Genomic DNA, 23,729 nt, shown 5'->3' on the forward strand with positions numbered 1-23,729 from the left:
ATTTAGTCTCAAGAATTAGGAAGAAATATCATCCATTCACCAAGAAACATTACTACTAAGCATGTATTAATCACGTAAAATACTTCTCCCTCTCTACATTTATTATTTCCATTCTACACTGACATTCTATTTTGTCATTTTGTGAATGAAAATTTCTATTCATGTTTATTTGTAAAAATATTGAAGATGAATGAATTCTGTACGTTGTCAATTTTTTGTCAGTTATCAAATATATTCGGAAGTGAAAAATTTCAAATTTAACATCAATAAGAAAAAAATGTGTTCATCAAACTTCTAGATCAAGAGTTCTTAACTTTCTCGTGTCATGAACCCCTTTGGCAGTCTGATAAACCCTATGGACACCTTCTCAGAATAATGTGTTTAAATTCATAATTGAAGAAATGTTCAATTTCAATTACAGGCTAGTGAAAACAAATATGTATTTTTTTCCCTATCCCAGTTTTGGGACCCCATGAAATCTATACATGGACTTCTAGGGGAGGGGATCTATGGACCCCAGCTGAACAACCCCTTTCTAGACTGAGGGGTTATCTATCTATCTATCTATCTATCTATCTATCTATCTATCTATCTATCTATCTATCTATCTATCTCCCCTTACAGCTTTAATCCCACAAAACTAAGTAGAAAGGTAAAGCCTACTTTTAAAAGCCATCTGAACATTAATTCTTAGGTTAATAAGCAGATTTAACAGCTCCAGTTTTTCAAGAGAATGATACAGCTCATTAAAGGAAACAAAAACAGATGTTTTGGGAGTCAAAATATAAGTTATGATCTTGGAAAAAAAAGTTACCTGATACTTCTATCCATACACATTTGCAAATTCTTTACTTCCAAAACTTTTATGGGGTGTGAATTTTGATTGTTTTTTATATTGGGGCAACAAAATGGGCTGCAATATGGCAAACAGTTCATATGACTCACAAATTTTCATCAAGACTAAGCACTAAAGTAATGTCAATAATGAAATAATGACATGGGTCTTATGCCAAATCAGAAAGCAATCTGAATGGTAATGGCTGTGCCAATGGTAGCGCCAATAATGAGCAAGGTTAGAACACTGTTCTGTTACCCGACTAGCATTTTTGATCACTTGAGCCTCATGGTGCTCCCTTTCTTCTTCAAACCCACCAAATCGGACAAAACTTTCCTAGTTTTTCTTCTATTTGTCAACCTTCCTTTCTATACCCAGTTTTTACTATAAGAAATCAATTAATTACAATTAATAAACATGGAATCTCACTTACAACATTGCCTTTCGTGGACTTCCTAGTAAGAAATTGTGCTACAAAGGCCCTCTGGGGTCACTATGTACATCCTTGGATGGCACCTAAGATTTGACCCAATTACACTGCAGAATTAAGTGTGTTAAAATCCCAAGACAGAACTGAGAACATCAAACAAATTAAAAATAAGCAAATAAAACTTTCCATACCCTGTGCCTGTGTCAATCGTTTCCCTAAATTCTGTCTTTATACTTTAAAGCAAGTTCTTAGTAGAAAATGACTGCAAAATACAAAGTCATATGAATTCCTAGCAACAATTAATGAGGAAATGGGAAATAGTTTGGTATAGTACAAATAGAGCTAGTCTCAGCATAAAAAAAGACCTGGGTTCAAGTCACACAGCTCAGACACATACCAGCTGCGTATCACTTCATCTCTCAATGCCCCAGGCAACATTTTCTAAGACTTTACATTTCAGAGAAGGTGCCAATCTGCATTGGTATAGGAAGTTCCTCACTAGGAGCTTCCTACACCAAGGAAACAAGAGAGCCACAGGCACAGAGAAAGACAGAGATAGAGACAAAGAGACACAGAGACAGAGGACAGAACAAGAAGGAGTCAGAGAAAAGACAGAATCACAGTGACATATTTTGATATATTCTATATAATCACATTTAAGTCCCCCTGACTCAAAATATTCCCTTAAGTGTTTGGTTTTCAATGTCCATTAGTCCTTAGAGAAATAATCAAGCATTTAACAAATCAGCAGACAAGTGGCATTGCACAAAGAACACTGAACCAGGAATGAAGACTGGTTCTAATCCCAGCTCTGCTTACTGACTGATAACTAACTTCGTAACTTACAGCAGCACTCCACCTTTCTGAATCTCAGTTTCTTCATATGTAAAATGAAGGGTTTGGACTACATAGATGAACTCTAAAGTCCCTTCCATAATTTTAGCTGAGTCCTCACTGAGGCTCGGCAATATTCCTCCTCTATTTATACTTACTGCACCCTTTTATTACTGGCCATATGAAGAGTTGCAAACTTAGTCTTCACCCCTGGAGCTCTCAATAGCAACCCTACCCTCCCACACTTACAAGAGAGAATTTAACCTCATAAATCAATCAAAAGACGAAGGTCAAACAACAATTCCCCCATATTTCTTGGCTTAATCACCCACCCTCTTCCCTTTCTCCTCTCAGAGAAAGAGGCAACCCTACTTCTTACTAAGGCTAATCCTTCTACCTAAACCTTTGACTCTCACAAACTCCTTTAGGATCTTGAATTAAAAATCAGTTGTCTTCAATATTTCCCTCTCCACTGGCTCCTTTCCATTTGTTTATAAGTATACTCAGGTCTCCCCAACCCTAACTGAGCCTTTCTCATCACTCACTCTCTACTGAATCCTTTGCAATCTTCTTTTCAGTCCTCTACAACTGCTCAAAAGTTACCAATGACCACATAATTACTAAATCCAGCTGGCTTTATTTATCCTCCTTTACCTCTCTGAAGTATCTGACATTGTCAAACTCCCCTTCTGTATGTTTCCTCCATCTTGGCTTAGATATCATTCAACCAGTCCCCCCCCCCAATTCTCTAATCTCTGTGTCTTTTGCCCTCCATGCTCTTCTTGTTTCTCTACACTCTCTCCCTTGGCAACTTCATTTGCTCTCTATCTCAACTATCAGGCTTTTTTTTTAAGGCAATTGGGGTTAAGTGACTTGCCCAAGGTCACACAGCTAGTAAGTGTCAAGTGTCTGGTCTGAGGCCGGATTTGAACTCAGGTGCTCCTGACTTCAGGGCCAAGCTCTATCCACTGTGCCACCTCACTGCCCCAACTATCACTTTTTTTCAGAGCTCTCCTAAAAAACCTCTGACCCTAAGCTCTCTCAGACCCAAATCTCCAATTGAATGAGAACATCTCTTACCTGGATATCCTGCCAATGTCTCAAACTCAGTACGTCCAAAACTAATTTATATTTATCCAAAAAATGTGCTGTTCCTCCTGACTTGACTATTTCTGTCAGCAGCACTAAATACTGACTGTTCTCTCTAATTCACCTTGAATCTCCCATCAATGACAAAGTCCTGCCAATTCTATTTATTTGATAGCTCTTGAATCTCAGACCTCATTGCCACTTCCCTAGCACAGACTCTCCTTACCAACTGTCCAGACTACTTCCTTAACATTCTCATCACCTGTATTCTCTCCTCTTTTCCAAACCACCCTTTACACTGATAGCAGACTATCCTTATGCAGAAATCTGGCCATGCCACCTCTCTACTCAAAACCTTTCAATAGCCATCTGCTACCCAGCTAGCAAAGTTCAATCTTCTTAGCCTGGAATTCAGAACCAACATAATCTAGGGTCAATTTACCTTAGCATTCTTAATCTCATTCTATGTTCCAGCCCGACTGGTCTATTTTTCTTACTGTACAAAACCCAAACTTCACCGTCTCCATGACTTTGTTGCAGCTATTCCCAAAGCCTATTCAATTCAATTCAACTAATACTTATTATGCATTACTATGTGCAAGGCACAGTACTAGGTTCCAGGGAAACAATAACAAAAGTAAAACAGTCTTTTCCCTCAAGGAGCTTATAATCTACTGGAATGCCTTTCCTTGCACCTCTGAGCCCTGCATAATTCCTACACATCCTTGAAAGCCCAACTCAAATGCCACCAACTTAAGGAGGCCTTACCTTTCCAACTCCTCATTGGCAATGGACATTTCTCTATCCCCTGCTCCGGACAGCCCAAGGCATTTTTCTTTGCAACCCTTTAAAGTACTTATACATGTAGCAGTTAAGGGGGACCGTGACCAGTACCTGACTCTAGGCCTTCTCTGGTATTGCCAATCAAGTGCTTATCCTTGGCTGTCACACACACTCTCTAACATCAGAGGGCATTCTATGGGGAACCCCCAAGTTCCCTCTGACTTCCAGAGAGCTGGCTGTCCTCATCTTGTACCTATAGCTCTGCCTATAAACCAGTTAAGTAAAGCTGGTATCAGCATGGCAGAGACATTGGTAGTACCTTTACATATATTATTCTGTTTTAGTGCCTCCTCTGTTTATCCTCCCGTCTGCCCTATCAGTCCCTTCTTTGTACTACAAGAATTTACTCTAATACAATTAATACACAAAAAGATTCATGACACTGGTGTTCTATGCAGTGGGACTAACCTTGTAAGAATACTTTTTTACACTTTAGTAAATAAATCTTGGATGTGATTTTGTGTATGTGTTATATCTTCCTACTACACTGTAGACTTCACTAGAGGAAGGACTGTGCCATATCCAAAATTTATATCTAACCCAGCAGTTACCACAGATCTCTGCATCTGAAAGGTGATTATGCTGATTTGACCTCCAGCTCAAACATTCTATTAAATCTTAGCATCTTCACTTCTACATGCTACAACACAGAAAAGACCTCAAAAAGGGTACCCCTGGTCAGGTGCTGATACTAACTTCTTTGTATAGTAGCTTGGGTTAGCCTTAAAACAGGCAGCTTATTCAATACATAATTTTTAAAAAAACTGATCTTGAAACCATTCTTTAGAGCTGAGGGCCCCTAAGAGAGGGAAGTACATTCCTCTTTATAAACCCCTACTTGACCATCTGCAGGACAAAAACAAGAAGTATATTCTGTTATTTCAGCTACACTCACCCTAGTGTAGGTCTCGGTGTCACTTATTTGGGCCTAAGAATTGGAATTTGTGCGCTTAAACAAAGGCTGCATTTATTTATCCTTGTATTACCTTTTAACTATGTACTAAACTGATTAACGGTGTAGATAAAACTTAGGAGGAAGAGTAAAACTAAATCAGTTTTCACTCAAGCACTTAAGAAGCATTGAATCACTTGTCTGCAAATTACACGTCATTCTTCTTTGTGGACTTCTAGCAGGTGATATTTTATTAGCCCTCATTAGTTGCCCTGCATGTTTAAAAGTAATACAATTTTTAAGTAGTCTACAATTCTGACTCTCACTAATTTAGACTGTATCCTCCAGAACAATTTGTTATTTAGTCATTTTTGTTCATGTGTGACTGTTCATGACCCCATCTGGGGTTTTCTTGGCAAAGATACTGGAGTATTCCGCCATTTCTTTCTCTAGCTCATTTTACAGATGAGGAAACTGAGGCAAACAGGGTAAAGTGACTTGCCCAGGGTCACATAGCTAGTAAGTATCGGATTTGACTTCAGGAAGAAGAGTCTTCAGTGCTCTATCCAGTGTACCACCTAACTGCCATCCATAACAATACTGACCATTTCATCTCTCTGTCCTTTAGTTTCATCTATAAAAAGAAACTTGGGTTAAAGGTACTCCAAAGTTTCTTTTAGTTCTAAGATTTTTATAATCTAGTCAAGTCTTACTGTATCTTTTTTTAGGATGACATATTTAAAATCTAATCTATAAGCAAAATTTATATTCTATAACTGTTCTCATATTTCTTTAGTGATATTAAAAAATAACTGATTTTGTTGCTTAAAAAATATATAAATATATAACAATACCTCTATTTTAATCCTCTTAGGGGATAATTCATCTCTTTCTCCACATTTAGACCTAGAAAAAATAAACAATAAATTAAGATTACAATTTTTCTTCTGGATATTTCATTAAAACAGATTATACAGTTGAAATTCAGATGTCTGAAGTTGTTTAAAGATGTACAAATGATAAACATTAGGATAATGAAAATCATCACCCCAGCACTTTCAAGTTTACATACAGGGGGTTAATTCTACCAATAAAAAGGTAAATAGTAGCCACCATTTAATTATGCAGAAAGGAAATGATCATTACCTATTTGTAGCCCCCAAAAAGAAAGCATTCAAAGATATTTGTTGACTGGCTGCTTCACATGTTATCATGAAAAGAATGAGAAATCAAATAGGGCTGCAATTCTTCCCTTTATAAATGGCAAATTAATGGTGGCAAAGAATTGGAAATTGAGAACATGCCCATCAGCCGAGAAGATCCATCATCAATTTGGGGAATGGCTGAACAAGTTATGGCATATAATTGTGATGGAGTACTATCATCCTATAAGAAATGATGAGCTACATGTTCTCAGAAAAATCTGCAGAGACATAAACTGATACAAAGTGAAATGAGTAGAACCAGGAGAAAATTGTATACAATAACAGCCATATTGTAAGATGATCTACTATGAAACACTTAGCTATTCTCAGCAACACAATGATCCAAGACAATTCTGAAGGCCTTATGACGAAAAAATGTTACCCATCCCCAGAGGAAGAACTAACGAAGTGTGAATACAGATTGAAGCATATTTTTTTTTACTTTATTTTTCTTGGGTTTTTTTATTTTGGTCTATGTTTTCTTTTATAACATGACTAAAATGGAAATATGTTTTGCACGACTACACATATATAACCTATATCAAATTTCTTGCCTTTTCAATGAGAGGGGTGGGAAGGAAGGGAGAGAATTTGGAACTCAACTTTTAAAATATATGTTGAAAATTGTTTTTACATGTAATTGGGGGAAAATAAAATACTAAAATAAAAAAATAAGTAGCAGATTAAGAATAATTTGTAATGGGAGAACAAAACTCACATTTTCACATGAGTTCTAGGAACTCTACAGAAATATCATATAAAATAATACAGACTACTTTAGGTTAAACTTTTTAGTTTAACATAGAGAATCGTAGAGAAAATTGAGTCTCAGTAGGTACAGCTCCTTCTGATTATCCATGCGCAGAAGGGACAGTCTGTACAATCCTAAATGCAAGATAATCTACCGCAAAAGCCTAGGTTCTTGTCCATAGAATCCGGGGTCTTTTCCCCTGAAGCTACTATTTAAATACCTTGGCTACAAAACAAACAAACACAACCCTAAGACAGCAATTGCAAAAGTAATGGTACTAGGTGGAAACCTATGTGAGGAGTCTTGCAGGTGGTAGGTTAAGAAATAAGAGTCTGGCTAGGGTTACTGATGAATAAAAGCAAAGTAAACCTAGATCTTCGGAACTAGATTAGGGAATCTAGTGGGGATGGGCTGTGGATGAAAATAATAACAACAGCTCACATTTATAAAGAGATTTAAACAGCATTTTCTTTCTAACTCTGAGGTTATTTATTGAGTATAAATATTATTATTCCCACTTAAAAAATGAGGAAAAAGCTGAAGTGATTCACTCAGTCACACAGCTTTTAAGTGTGGGACTCAAAGCCAGGTTTCCTGCTTGCAAACCCAGCACTATTCCCATTATATCACACAACCTGTGCATATATTTCAAAGTATAATATGCTTACAGGTAAAATTATTTACAGGTAAAACCACCATCACTGAGATCTTTCAGTATTATGTGCTACTTTGGTCTCTCAAAAGAACTGTCATAGACTTTACTTGTTAATAGTAGAGCTATCTTTTCCCTCAAATACAAAGCAACACGATCTTCATAAACAACTAAAATATTTGCTCACAAGCTCCTTGCCAATAGGTAACACCTCTTCTCCTTCTTTTGAGATCCCATAGGTACTTAGTATAGTTTCTTGCAATCAGTACCTAAGTCATATCACTGTCTATGTCAGACACTCCAGAACAGGACAGAGACAGGGGCTAAGTCGCAATTTTTTTTTAACAAATGCAACTCACAATATGTGTCAGAAGCAGGATTTGAACCCAGGTCTTCTTGATCCTGGGGCCAGCTTTCTCCATTATGTCAAGCTCCCTCCCTAGGTGCTTAAGAATATCTGTTAAATTCAATGATCACACTTGCAACAAAAGCTTCTGAAAAGGGAGAAGAATCCTTTGAGATACTCCCAAAATTATTTATATTGCTAAGAGGATAGTCATAATATTTTGAAGAGCAGCATTCAATAACAGAATTCATATTAGTAATGCTTTGAAAACTCAATGCTAAGTTTTATTTCCTGTGTTTACCACATAGTCATCCCTTTATTCCATCAGGATCACTGAATTAAAAAGGGGAAGGAAGGCATGCAGCACCTGGGCATGGGGCCCAAACATCCTACTTTCACCCTCAGTTACTTCAGCTCCTCCAAAGCTTACTTGGTTGTTCGGTAAGTGTACTTGTAGGTGACTTCTCGAGAAATCTGCCGAGAAAGGGCAAAGAGTTCATCTCTTCTTGTCAACAGGGCATTATCTTTTACACAAAGCTGAGCGGCTGCTTCATTAACAGTCAGCTGAAAATTAAACACAGAAATGATGTTCAGACTTTTCCAATCAATCACATAAAATGTTTCACTAAGTCAATAAATTTAAATGGCATTTCACTTAACAACAATGGCCTTATGACCCTATGGCTTTTATAACTGCATATGTGTACATTCCTAATGTCCTAATTAACAAGAAAACATAGTCAGGTCACAGATTTAAAGCTGGAAGGGACCTTACCTTAGCAGTCATACAGTCCAATCCTCTCACTTTAAAAGGTGAGAAAACTGAGACCAAAAGGATATATGACATGCAAATTAAGGTCACACTCAAAAGAAGTGAGAGAGCCAAGATTTTAGCTCAGGTCCTCTGACTGCTGATCTGGTGCTCTTTTTACTATACCGTGATGCTTCTAGCCCTGCCACGTTGTTGTTGTTTAGTTGTGTATGACTCTTCGTGACCCATTTGGGGGTTTCTTGGTGAAGATACTGGAGTGGTTTGCCATTTTCCTTCTACAGTTCATTTTACAGATAAGGAAACTGAGGCAAATAGAGTTAAGTGACTTTCCCACTTGGTCACACTGCTAGTAACTATATGAGGCCACATTTGAACTCAGATAAGTCTTCTTGAGTTCCAGTCCAGCACTCTATTCACTGTGCCACCTAGCTTCCCATAGGTCCTGCCATATTCTCCAATTTATATTCTTAGAAACCTTCTCAAATGAACCAAGAAAAATCAATCACAATTTTATTATTTTATTTTGAGGGAGAATCATAAGGATAGCAAGTATGTGGGCAAGAAGCAGACAGACTTTGTTTTCCTCGTCTCTAAAAGGAAAGGGCCTGGCACTATATAGTATCTGAAAAGCCCTCAGCATATAGTCAATAGGCAACAGCCCATTAGGTAAGTTGGTAAGCCTTTTATACAGAATACCATGGAGACCTCCTAACTGTTAAACAGTTTTGTTCTGAGCCAAGTAATCTGCTATCGCCTTTTGCAATCATAAAGAGCCTAATTCTTCTACCTCAGGGCCAAAAGCTGGATACGAAAAATGTAGGTGGGAAAATTTGGCTTCATATTTATCCCCTCACCTTAAGAGAACACTAGTAGAAAACATTTTCTCTTAAGTATTTTTGTTGGGTACACAATTATACCCTCTGAACCTGGAGCAAAAGACTAATTTTTTAAAGTATTTTCTAAATAAGTTGTTAACTTTGACCGGGTTACTGCATTAACCACTAACCTTTCCAGTATCCTCTTTTGTATTTTATCCAGTTATTCTTTCTGCAAGCTCACAAGTCTAAATTATTACAAAGTCTGATTGGTCAATTAAAATTTTAAAGAACTGAGAAGAAATTAGTTTGCTATAGAGCCATAGAAAAATAATTCATATGTAAACTAAAAACAATGTGCTTCCATCATCATACTGAAAGCCAAAAACCAAAACCAAAACAAACAACAACAAAAATCAAACAAACAAAACATGCTACAGGTTCTCTGACTCTGAATTCAGGCTCCAAAAGACCAAAAAATTTTACTGAATTCTAAAGTCAGCAAGGACCACCCATGAGGAAAGATCTATTGATGGTCCTCTGAATACAGCACTGGGGGGCTTTTAATGGGTGAATTCCAGATAAAATCTAGACAAAACTTCTATCATAGATATACAGCTAGACAGGCCAGCTCTAAAGCCATCCAGTAGACCAATCTTCTCATTTTACAGATGAGGAAATTGAGGCCCAGAGAGGTTAACATAGGTCACATAGGTCGCTAAGTAGCAAACTGGAACATGAACTCAGGTCTTCTGATACCAATGCAGTAGGCTTTCCACCACACTATCTGAATCCCATGTTCATGCCCAAATCACCAAAATGAAATTAATGCAATAAATCCCAACAGAAATACATATTTAGAATTCTGTTGCTGTTGTTCAATTGTTTTCAGTCATATCTGACTCCCTGTGACCCCATTTGGGGTTTTCTTGGCAAAGATACTGCAGTGGTTTGCCATTTTCTTCTCCTCTGACAGATGTCTTCTCATTTGACAGATGAGGAAACTGAGGTAAATAGGATAAAGTGATTTGCCCAGGGTCACATAGCTAGTAAGTGTCTGAGGCCAGATTTGAACTCAGGAAGATGAGTCTTCCTGACTTCAGGCCCAGAGTTCGATTCTCTGGACTACCTAGTTGCCCTCATTTTAGAATACACTTAATGAATAAACATCTTTTAAAGCAAACATTTCCTTCACTGAAAGCAGAATTTCTGATTGTTAATCACTACAAGTAGAGACAGTGTGGTATGGCAGATAGAGATGACTTTGGCATGTAAGGAGACTCGAGTTCAAGTCTTTCCTCTGACACATACATACTGGCATGTGTGACCCTGGTCAAGTCACATAATTTATACTGACTAGTACTCTAGACAACCCTCTAAGACTACAAATTACAGAGACGGTACTGTACTCTATTGGCAGAGAGAATTTTCCCATACTCTCCATACGAATGAATTCTATATGAATGAGTTCCTCATTCCTTTCTTCCTAATTTCCAAAATATTCAAATTTTATTTTTATAAATAAGGAAACAAAATTTTCTATCCCATACTCAATCCCATTTCCCTCCTACCTTTTCTTTACTGGTCTTTATCATATTCTCTTTTTGGTCTTTATTGACCAAAATGTCAATATTCCATCCATATGTCCAGCTAAACTATTTTTGAAATCAGCTTTCTTTCTTTCTTTCCTCAGCAATATTTAAGCTGAACTAATGAAACTTCTTTATCAGCAATTAATTATCATGGAGACTGATTCTACTAAGAAGATTCCACGATGGGCAGTAAAATTCATAATGTTTAAGAATTAAACCATCAATGATCATTTGATATGCATCTCTCCTGCGTGTCAACACATGGCCTACAGACAGATCTCAATTTGACTTTTGAAATGACAATAATAGTAACCACAAATATGAGAACTAAAGCTTTAGAACATTTGAAAGCTATATTAATATTTATTTTACACATTAATATTTTTTCTTTCCTATTAGATTATAAGCTCCTTCAGGGCAGGGAGCACATCTTACTATTTATTTTATCACCTCATACTGCTTTGCAAATAGCAAACATCAATAAATCTTTGTTAAATGAATAATAAAAGCTGATCTGAACTAATGAAGTCTTTTTTTGTTTGCCTTTCCAACTTTTCATCAAATACCTGATCTAAGAATATCACTTGAAATCACGTGGAGGAGGGCCAAAAAAAAAAGGTAAAGTAATCATCAGTACTAATTGTTAGTACATCCAATATCCAATGTCTTTTCTAAGTTGTCAGGCTTTGAAAACGGTCCTTGGCTTCACCAGAAAACTCAGAATAATACGTCTCTGCTAATCGATGAAATCAAAGAATTAAAAACTGTCACTGGTCCTTTAGCAAAAAGTACTTTACTAAAAAATAAAGTATAAAATACTTTTATAATCATGACTTGTTCTATAATTATTTACTTTGTTTCCTATGTGCAATAAAATCTAGTTTCCTGTGTACATACACAAGAGTAAATTTATGGGGCAAACGCTTTCCCAACCCTTCAAGACCTGAAAAATTATAGGTATAGAGAACATAGGGGTATGTTCATCCAGCCTGCAATATCTCTCTCCTGAAAGACAAAAATGGCATTCTAAATCACTCAGAAATCCATCTGGAAGTTAGTTATTCCTAACTCAAATTTTCCTCATTTAAAAGGTAAAACTACCAACATTCTTGGAATTTTTGGAAAAATCCAACTAATTATTTTGAAATATAAGGCCCAAAACACTGCCATAGACAAAAAGAAATGGAGTACTAAACAAATTGTAAATTACCTTTTTTTCCCCCTGTAATTTGCCCAGGATGCCATAATACCCTAATTCTGAAGATTAACAGCTGAAGAAACTTTACTAGCAATAAAAGTTAAGCCAGAATTGGTAGATTAATAGCTCAGCAACTTCATGGCTTCAGTATTACAGAAAGAGACTCGTGAACTCAAGTCAAAACTACCCAGTAGTATGAGCTTGGATCTATTTATTTATTTACTTATTCATTCATTCATTCATTCAGTTATTTATTTATTTATCTACTTATTTATTTTTGGCAATTGGGGTTAAGTGACTTGCCCAGGGTCCCACAGCTAGTAAGTTTCAAGTGTTTGGTGTGAGGCCGAATTTGAACTCAGGTCCTCCTGACTTCATGGCCAGTGCTCTATCCACTGTGCCACCTAGCTGCCCCTATGAGTTTGAATTTAGAGGACTTTGCAAAAAATTTTGTCAAGAACTTCCCCCATACACAAAATCTTTTAGTCATGTAGCTTGTGAAAATCCTTATATGCCCCTGAGAAAGGCAGGAGCTGCTTAGAGAGCAGTTTCCCAAAGGATCTATTCAAGCACTTAGGAAAATCCCCCTTTCAGCAGTCAAGAGACACCTCTCCTGTCTTTCTTAATTTTTAAACTGAGAGTTATAGTGGGTTCACAAAATGAATTTATTCCCACTCCTGACACCCTCTAACATTTCCCAAAATAGGGCCTTTCAGTGTTGACTTTGTATTCTATTTACATTTCTAAAACAGATTTAAACAGGGCTAAAAAATATGGCAGACTTTAGACTTTACTGAAAATATAGTTGTCTTTTGTTAAAATTATATGTTCTTAAGAAGATTTTTATACAATATTTAAAAGAATGAAAGGACTATATGATTATACCACAAAGTATGCTTTCCAGAATCACTGAGAGCTCTTTCCCATCTCTAGACTGTGAATACATACAACAGCAAGTAAAGAAGTTCACAGTGTGGACAGATACGTTCATTTATCTACAACAGTTATTTACCATTATACTATAACCCATTCTCTACTGGTTCCTAAGAACTGTTCATCCAAAACACCATCACAAATCCATGAGATGGGTGTTGCCAATTGGACTTATTACAAGAAAAAGGCACATGCATGTGTGGAGACTTGACAGAACCCATCACTAAGACAAATTTAAAAGTTTAGAATACTATACTTTAAATCATTACCAAATTGTCCAAATTGGCACCAAATTTTGTTACAGACTTAAAAACCAATTCAAATACATGTAGTGAGTATTCAATTCACATATATGTTTAATTCATATTTATTTCTTATTTCTAAAAGGAGAAATGGCTTAATCACCTGTATTTTTTTTTATTTTTAAAGAATGAAGCATAATTTAACTTCTGAAAAATACATATAAATGCAAGCCAGAAAAATTTTACTGGCACTCTTTGTACTTAATCAGAATAATTTTGGATACATAGAGATGCAGGGGTATAAAGCTAAGAATTTTTATGCCAAAGCCAATCTAAACCCATTTTTTATAAAGTCATTAAAATCCTTGGAACACTGATCTAACCTGAATTTTTATTGGCACAATCTGAAACTGCTTTATGTTCTGCTTATTTTCCCATAATTTTTTTAAAAAATGGTTAGTTATAAAAGTCATTAAGAATTTTATATCTATCCAAAATAATCACATACAAACTGTATTATAAATACAATAGTTTTATGTTTTCATGAGCCCTTGAGCTGAGATTTCTTACAAAAGTAACTTAACACTATACCTCAAGAACTGTCACCTTTAAGTTCATACAAAAATAATGAATGTTAAGTACTTTAACATACTACACATCTCTTATATTCTGTGAGCCCTTTTTCCCAAAGATAATAATTAATATCAACAAAAATAGGAAACATTTATATAGCACTTACTATGTGCCAGGCACTGTGTTGTGCTTTACAATTATTATCTCATTTCATCCTTACAACAACCCTGGAAAGGTAGTGTCTGAGGCTGGAGTCAGGAAGACTCATCTTTCTGAGTTCAAATCTGGCCTTGGACACTTACTAGCTGTGTGACCCTAGGTAGGTCATTTAACCCTGTTTGCCTCAGTTTCCTCACCTGTCAAATGAGCTGGAGAAGGAAATGGCAAACTGCTCCAGTATCTTTGCCAAGAAAACCCCAAATGAGGTCAGGAAGAGTCAGACATGACTGAAAAATGACCAAACAACAACTTCCTGAGTCTAAGCCTGCACTCTATCCATGGTACTAACTAGTTGCCCCTATCATTAAAAGCCCAAACTTTTAAAGAGCTATCCTTTGAGGGCATTTCTAGTGTGCATTTTAAATGTCATAAATATATTTTGCTCTAAAATGCTTCTAAATTTACAGCCTAGGAAAGGTAGCATTTCTTGAATATGGAAAAGAAAGTAGAAAAGAGGAAAAAGGAAGGAAAAGCAGCTAATTCACTTATGTTCTGTTTTTACCTCATGAAGTGTGAGATGTTTGCCATCTTTCCTTTTTGAGTCAAATCTCCCATATATTGCACTATATTTCCGAATCTCCTCCTCTTTATGTGGATCATCATCATTCATCTCAAAGATGTGGCCAATCATTTTAGCCAGTTTCTTGTTGGTTTTCAGCAATTCTTTCACTTCATTCAAGTCACTTTTGGGAAGAGTGGGGACCATTCGTTCCACACACTCAGCCACGGACAGAGCAGCAGCTGCATCTAGAGTCTCCGTGCTCTCCTTTGGTGAGGCTGGGGAGCCAAGGTCTGCTGGGGAGAGGCTGTGCTCACTTTCTGTAGTGTGGTGACCTTGCCAAAGTCTGGAGTCGCCGGCACTCTGCAGCGCTAAGGTCCCCACAACGTCTGACTTACCTGGCCCCAGGCTCTGCACGCATGTGGTAGCAGCACATTTTGGAATCTTCAAATGAGGTTCCCGAGCATTGCTGCTCCTTTCATAAGAACTACAGGACATTCCCAACCATGTAGGCGAACCTTCTGGTAATTTATAAATGGGGATGCTACTGACAGGCAAGGAAGTCAGAGGCTGATTAAAAAGGCCAGGATTTGTCACCCAGTCCCGTAAAGCCTTCTGTAACCTTCTGACATGAAGGGGCTTGCTAGCCATGCCCACTAGGGCCATGATTTCCAAAAACTCCTCTTCACCAGCTTCACACAGCTGCTGGACATCATCACCACCTTGTTGGATAAAGGCATCAAAATAAGAAAGAAGGTTGGCTTTTTGTAATATTCGGTACAACTGCAACTCCCCCAGGGTCCTAGGTAGAGCTGATGCCATTACTGAGAAGGCCAACCTGAAAAAGCAAAGCAGAGGAATAATTCATCAGATTATTCATTATTATTCAAAAACAACTACTCATTTTGTATAGCACTTTAGGGTTTCAATGTAATTTATAAACATCATCTAAGCTGCCCTTTATTCCTTCAACAAACTAGATATCAAAGGTTTTATAGTACTAACAAAGAAGGGAGTAATTTATATTTGGAAAGAAGATTCTGTGATAGACATCATTATGTTTTTATAGCCTTGGTACCAAAATATTGTATAAAAATTTAAAATTCAAGTTTTTAAAACATAAAATTAAATTTGAACTAAGTTGACAAAAAAATGCAACATAACCAAAAAAAAAAAGTCCTTTTTAAAAAGCCTTCACAAGAAACCGGGGAAAAAAATCTTTGCAGTCAGTTTCTTTGATAAGGTTATCATTTCTAAGCTATACAGAGAACTGTTTCATAATAAGAGCCATTCCCCAATCGATAAATGGTCAAAGGATATGAGCAAGCCAGAGGAATAAACCCAAGTTATCAATAGTCATATGAAATGTCAAGATACTATTTAGGAGACATTCTGTTTTCCAGAGCTAAGGCCCAACAAGTAGGCTGTGTCCTGAGCTTGGCATAACAACAATCCTTTGCGCTCACTCTCTGGATGATCTCAGCCACAGCAAAATCCCAGAATTGTTTCACATAATTATTATATTGCTTTAAACAGCACCAGATATTCTCTGAGCTTGAGCAAGCACCAGACAAGCTCAGACAAGTTTCAGTCATTAAGCCCTGCTAGAATCAAACTTGTCACATTTTGCTGTCACCCTTCATTGTCAGGGCTACAATTCACTGTGTAGCCACTGGTATAAGTAATGAGATTTGCCCACACTAAAATGGGTTTCCCCACTAGGGAGGCCTCCAACAGGTCTGTCTAATTTTCCTCCTTCCTTGCAAGCCATTTCCCTCACTTTGAAATTAAACTTTCGTTTGATTCCTGACTCTCCTGTCTCTAGCCTGCTCCATTTGGCTCCAGCCGTCCACAGGTTACAGGCCGGTTCGGTCCAGGTGACAAAAAATATGGCCTAAATCACTAGTAATTAAAGAAACTGAAATTAAAGCAACTCTGAGGGTCAACCTCACACCAATCATATTGGCAAAGTTGGCAAAAAAAAGGAAAATGACAAATGCTGGAGGGGTTGTGTAAAAACTCATACCTTAATGCACTGTGGGCAGAACTGTGAACTGGTTCAGCTATTCTGGAAAGCAATTTGAAACTATGCCCAAAAAGCTATTAAACTGCATTCCCTTTGACCCAGCAATATTGTTACTAAGTCTCTAGCCCAAAGAGATTAAAGAAGAGAAAAAGGACTCATATGTACACAAATATTTACAGTAGCTCTTTTTTGTGGTGGCAAAGAATTAGAAACTAAGGGGGTGCCTATTATTTGGGGAATGGTTGAGTAAGTTATGATATATGCATGAGATGGAATACCCTTGTGCTTCAAAAAAAAAAATGATGAAGGGGATTATAGAAGCCTGGGGAAAATCTGTATAAATTAATGCAAAGTGAAGTCAAGAGACTCGTGCATACAAAATACTGTAAAGACAAACAACTTCGAAAAACTTAGATATTCCCACCTATACAAAGACCAACCACAAATTCCAAAGAACTCTTAATGAAATATGCTACCCAAATCCCAGAAAGAAAGGTGATGGACTCTATATTTGACATGACCAACGTGGGAATTTGTTTTGCTTGACTAGACATGTCTGTAGAGAATTTTGTTTTTCTTGCTTTCTAAATGTTAGGGGTGACAGGGTTAGGAGAAAGTAGAAGGGAGAGAATGCAAACCTGAAAATAAAATTTTATATTATTTTAAAATTTAATTTTTTAAAAAGCTGCCTTCAAAAATCACTCAACCAGTGCTTCTGGGATCTGCAGACCTCCCTCAACACTATCACATAAAGTGATGCACACTACCCATGAGAACAGATAAGCAGATTATTTTTTTCCTGACGAATATGTTATGGCAGATATGTCCAGATGGCAATTTTTACATGGAGTAAGCCATTTTTTCCCCCTCCTAAGACATTCATCTATCTAGGCACATGCCAAATTCACTGAATTCCATTAAATGCTGTAGAAAATATGACCACTATTTTTTATTTTTCAGTCAGTGACTCCTCAGATAGAACCACAAATCAAACTTATGATCGTGAGATCTGGAACTGGGAAGGAGCTCAGAGGCCCAACTAGTCTAATCCCCTTATTTTATAAGTGGGAAAAATGAAACCCAGGGAAATAAAGTGAATTGTATTCCAAATAAAAATAACTAGCATTTATATAGTGTTTACTTATGTGCCAGGCACTGTGCTATATGCTTTATGATTATTATCTCATACAATTCTCATAAAACCCTGAGAGTTGGGTGCTAATTATTATCTCCATTTTACAGATGAGGAAACTGAGGCAGCGGGTGGTTAAGTGATTTGCCCAGGGTCACCCAGTTAGTGCCTGAGGCCAGATTTTATGAGTAGACAGTATTACTACAGACCTGGAATCAAGGCTAAGCATACTTGTTTTGTGGATAATGAGAATATAAGACTGGCTGGATATAGGGTTTATGTCAGAGAGGTATGATCACATTATGAGGGTCTTTGATGCAGTAAGAGCCATCCAACAACTGTTTAGAAAGCCACCACATGCAAGGAGCTGTGTTAGGTGCTGGGGTAAGAAGAGAAAAACAAAACACTCCTTGCCCACAAAGAGTTTACATTCTACTGGACATCTACAATGGGTACAGGGGGGAGTAACTATAAGGTACATTCAACTTTGGGGAAGAACACTAACAATGAGGGAGGTCAAGGAAGGCCTGTGTGGCATCTGAGATGAGACCTGAAGGGAGAGGGATTCCAAGAGGCACTGGTGACTGGTTAATAACCACCACTAACACCACTGGCTATCCCTAGAGAGGCAGGGATTCTGAAGGAGCCTGTTTGGTAGGATAGGAAGACATGACAGCATATATTTTTCACAGTATTTGGCCCAGGAAGGGACACTGAGGGAGGGAGAGAATGGGCAGATTCTTTCTTTATTACAGAGCAAGAAAATGAAATACAGAGAAGACTAGAACCTATCCTAAGGCACATAGTGAGAAAGAAGCTAAGCTGGCTCCAAGCCATGGAAGGTTTTTTCTGTCCTTAGGTATAGGGACTAGAAGAGTGAGCCCAGTTCTCCTTTCCTTCCCTTTTCCTCGGGGCTAGTTCATCCTGACAAGGTATGGCTCTGCCAAGGTCCATGAGCCCAGAGTGGTCACTGAGATTGGTTAATGCCAGCCTCCCAGGCCTTCTGAATTAGCAAAAGCTCCTTTCTCCTTTAGCCCTACCTGTCTGGCCTCCAGTGACATCTCAGGATCAGTCCTGGAGCTAGGGAAAAGGTAGGACAGAAGTGGACAGACAAGTCTAGCCTAATGTCCTGCTCCTTCCTTCTACCCTTTAAGTTGACATCAGGCCAAGGGAAACAGTGTTACAGCCCTCTCCATAAACGCATACATACCCAAGTACACCAACATACACTTATACACAGACAAACATAGGCATCTAAGACACATAATGGTTTTAGTGCAAGGATCCTGGCCATGAAGACAGAAAGTTGATGTTTGAGTGCTGGTCCTGTGTCACTTAGTTGTGTGACCTTAGTTGACTCACTGTGTGATCCTAAGTTTCCTTGTTTGTAAAATGAGGCAACTGGACTAGAATAAAGTGGACCAGAATAACCAGATGACTTCCAAGTTCCCTTCTACTTTTCCCTTCCCTATTCTCCACTTTCTCCTTCTTCCCCCCATTTCCTTTCATTCACGGGTGTGCTGGAGTCAGCTCCCACCAAGCTAATTGTCAAATTTTCTATATAAGCATTTACATCTAAGAAATAGGCAAACACTACAAATCAGGGCTTGATTTGTTGTTTTGTTAATTGTCTAGACTTAAGAAAGTGATAGAGAAAATGTTAATAATGATCATTAAACTTTAAAGTGTGTCCTGCGTACATTTTTCCAGAGTTGTTTATTAAACATTTACCAGCACACCCCAGCTTCACGTCTCTCAGATAAGTAAAGCACTCTGCTAGCATTAGAGTGCATACAAATTCAACTAATATTAATCATTGACCTTAAAGCTAAGCTACTCCTAGCACATAGGAAATCCATTAGAATATAAATGCTGGAAGGAATCTTAGAAGTCAGAATGTTTAGAGTTTAAATGAACCTCAGAGATCATGACGGGAAGGGAAATGGGAAGAAAGGAATTCTCTGCCATGTCATGTTAAATCAACCACGTGTAAATGATATGCAAATGAATGCTAGATTTAATGCAGTCAGATTTCTGTTTCAAATACCCTCAATTTGAGAAGACAGTAGGGCACCTAAAGTAGAAATGTCAGATAGATAATTGGAAATAGTGGCCTGTGGTACAGGTTGTAAGTCAGAGCTGGAGTCACACATCCAGATGTCATCTGGACAGAAGTGATAAGTAAAGCCACGAGAGTATAGAGAACAGAGCAGGCGGTGGAGGCTAGAGAAGCATTTAATTAGGGGGCAGAAAGACAAAAGATCAGTTGTCCAGAACCAGTTAAAGAAAAAAATAGGAGTCTCAAGATGTGGTGGCCAAGGTCAAAAGTTGCAGAATGGTCTAGGAATAGAAGGACAGAGAAAAGGCCACTGGTAACTTTTCAAAGGAGCTGCTTAATAGAATGGCAGGAACATTCCCCAGATCTTGATAAATTTTGGCATTATGCCAAACTTCAGTCAAAATTAGTTACCCTTAACAGTATTGAGATAAGAATTGGTGAATGGCTGAGTTGGAATAGAAATACGATCCTGATCTCTGCATTTTATTTCCTACCATCTGTAAAATAAGAGGCAAGTCAAGTCAACAAACACTTATTAAGCATCAACTATATACAAAGAACAGTTCCACATATTGGGGATATTAAGGCAAAAATTAAAAATATTTCCTGCTTTCAAGTTTACATTCTACTGAACTAAACTAGATAAACCCAAGGGGCTTGTGTTGATCAAAAATGCTATGATTTGTGACTCCTATATTTAACAGAAAAAAAAAACATTAAAATTTTCTTTCAACATCTCTAGACAAAATGCTAAGGACTTAAATACTACAATGAAATTTCGCAACCCAAAACTGCACAACAGACCACTAACATAACTAATTTTCTAACTCTGCCCACCTAATGCCCAGAGCCAGGGAAGAGAAATCCAGGTTAAGAAGAGCAGAATACAGGGAGAAGAAAGAGTTAGTTATTTAAATGTATATGATTGAAACAATAAAGACATTTGGCAGTCAAAGTTTTATGGACTACATACTCTGAAAAAATCTTTATAGCAAAAATGAGATTAAAAACCCATGAAACTGGCAAAAATAATCAAAAACAATGAAACCTAACTAACAAGGTTGTGCAGACACAAGTACATATTGCCCATAGAATTTAAAATTTGCAAAATCTTTCTGTAAAGTAATCTGGCATTATTCAGTAAAAGTTACAAAAATAATCATACCCTTTGACCCAAAAATTCCATTGCTGGGAATATAACCTGAAAATATTATTTTTTCAAAAACTTACATGGCAGTCTTATGTGCAAAAAACTGGAAACAACCTAAATGTCTAACAGTATAATTCATTAATGTAAAAGAATACTACAATGAAATTAAGGCTAAGAATTAGAGGAGACTTCTTTTTAAAAAAGATTTATATTAAATAATCCAAAGCAAAAATAAAATAACAGGCAGAACCAGAAGGATGGAATATGCACTATAACCATGCAAGAGGAAAAAATGAACAAAGATTCCTAATGGACAGAGTGACTGAAAAAATTGTTATGATATTTTATGTATTACAAGTAAGTTGACAAACAATTATTAAATTAATTTAGTTGGCTGCATTGATGTTCAGTGTTAAGTTTTCAATAAAATGTTTAATTAAAAAACACTTTTATGGATCACTGAAAACTGTCCATGGACTGGCAGTTGAGAAACTTTAGGAAGTAAAAAACCTTAATTCTATAATATCTTACACTACTAAAACTTAGGAGAGGAAAAAAATTGAAAGAAATATCTACATTCTGAAAGGTCTGAATGCCAACCAAAAGCAGGAGATGACTTAAACATCAAAACCACCATTTACAGACTTTGACAATACCAATATTAGTCAAAATACTATTAGAATACAAGCTTCTTGGGGCTAGGGGACAAAGTTTTTGCTTTTCTTTGTGTCCCAGGTACTTAACATAGTGCTTGGCGTGAGGCAGGAATGTCACAAAAACTTGTTTGAAGAGCAGCTGACCAAAGGTCATCAGACATTAAACATACAATTCACAAGAAATATCTAATATATAAAAGGAATAATCTAGAACTTTTCAGTAAATTTTAAGCTTTTTAGAAAATTTATTCTGAACTTTTTGTTCTAACTTTACCCAAAGACACAAGGACAATTTAAATGATCTCTTCCAGAATTTGCTAATATATATGCTATATATCATGTGTCACATATTTTACATATATATGTTTAATACATCCCACTCATTTCACTAGCAGTCATCTAACTCCTTTCAGTTGCAAATAACGCCCGTGGGCCAAAGTACACCTGTATCTTCAAGTAATATATAACATTATCTGCAGAGCAAAGTACACCAATATCTTCAGGTAATATAAAAGAGGGCAGAAGGTACCCCATCGCTTGCCAAGATTAGCTTACTTCTGGTGTCAACTAATCAGCTAGGGATTCCTAAAAATTCCTGGATCTGACCCTTCCCATCCACCAATAAATAAACAATTGACACACTCTTCTTCCCTGCCTTAGTTGACTTCTAAGAACCTGACCTCTTCTTGCCAGATTGAGCCTATGGTCTACCTGCCAAATTCCTGTCTGACCAAAGATTTTGGGGAAGAGACCAGACAGGTCCCACTGATGATTATGTAGCAACACAATACCAAGGTCCTCCCTCTGGCCCTGACTGAGAGAACCATGAACTTGCTCAGCCAATGTGAACTTCAGTGAGAATGCACTTTGTATGCTATCTACTCATCAATGCTGGTCCTGAAAGCTAGTATAGAGTACCAGAAAGAGCATCAGAATTGGATGAGGAAGACATGAATGAGCATCTCTTTAAGACTGTTAACTTTATCTATTAAAAAAGGGATGACACTAGCACTATCTATCTCACAGGGCAGCTTTTCTATAAGGGGCTACAAAAATCTGAACTTCATTATTAGATTGTAAAGATTTTCAGAGCAGGGATTTTTTTTTCAATTTTGTATACGCATCCCCAGCACCTAGCACAGTACCTGGCAGTCAATCACTCAGTCAGTCAACAAGCAATTATTAAGCACTAGTTATTATGCATCAAACACTATAAGTGCAGGGGAGATAAAGACCAGCTACTCTCAGGGAGCTACCATTCTTATTGAAAGACTAACATGAAATTAACTAGATAACATACAAGAAAAATGTAGTGCAGATGAAAGGAAACCTCAGAAGGAAAGAACTAGCAGTGACAGAGACTAGGAAAGATCTGCAGAAGGCAGAATTTGAGCTGAGTCTTGAAAGCAGTCAAAATGAGGAGGGAGAGCATTTCAGGCATGGAGGGGCAGCCAGTGAAAAGGCATTGAATTCAGTGATGGAACACTGTGTGTAAGAAATAGCAAGGAGATCTGCATAGCTTCATTGGAGAGAGAGAGAGAGAGAGAGAGAGAGAGAGAGAGAGAGAGAGAGAGAGAGAGAGAGAGAGAGTGTGTATGTATATAATATACATATACATACACATATATATTCACACATATATTTGTGCATACATAGACATATATAGATGGACGTATGTGCCACATACTGTGCTAAGCACTTTACAATTGTTATTCTTATGACAACCCTAGGAAGTAGGTGTTATTATTATCCCCATTTTACAGATGAGGAAGCTGAGGCAAGTAGAGGTTAAGTAACTTGCTCAGGGTCACACAGCTAAGAATTGTTTTAGGACAAGTTTGAACTCAGGTCTTCCTGACTCTAGGCCCATGAGTAGAAGTACCAGTATAAGAAAATTAGAATGGGAGGAAGAGGGCCTGGTTATGAAGGGTTTTAAGTGCCAAGTAAAGGATTTTATATTTGTTTCTGGAGGGAACAGGGAGCATT

General features: G+C 37.2%; 1 protein-coding gene across 7 annotated transcripts in view; it reads right to left on the reverse strand.

The window, feature by feature from the left end:
- NAB1 (NGFI-A binding protein 1) overlaps positions 1-23,729 on the reverse strand; it is a 59,697-nt gene that overhangs the window by 23,469 nt on the left and 12,499 nt on the right. For all 7 annotated transcript variants that reach the window (XM_078146925.1, XM_020993582.2, XM_078146924.1 and 4 more), the window contains exons 2-4: positions 14,724-15,558; positions 8,308-8,441; positions 5,778-5,829 (exon numbers count right to left, since the gene is read on the reverse strand). In XM_078146925.1, the coding sequence (XP_078003051.1) occupies positions 5,778-5,829; positions 8,308-8,441; positions 14,724-15,542 (1,005 nt within the window). In that variant the 5' untranslated portion in view covers positions 15,543-15,558. The remainder of the gene's footprint in view (positions 1-5,777; positions 5,830-8,307; positions 8,442-14,723; positions 15,559-23,729) is intronic.

The sequence above is a fragment of the Phascolarctos cinereus genome, unplaced genomic scaffold (genome assembly GCF_003287225.1).
Source record: "Phascolarctos cinereus isolate Bilbo 61053 unplaced genomic scaffold, phaCin_HiC Scaffold_726;HRSCAF=1367, whole genome shotgun sequence".
Taxonomy (NCBI): domain Eukaryota; kingdom Metazoa; phylum Chordata; class Mammalia; order Diprotodontia; family Phascolarctidae; genus Phascolarctos; species Phascolarctos cinereus.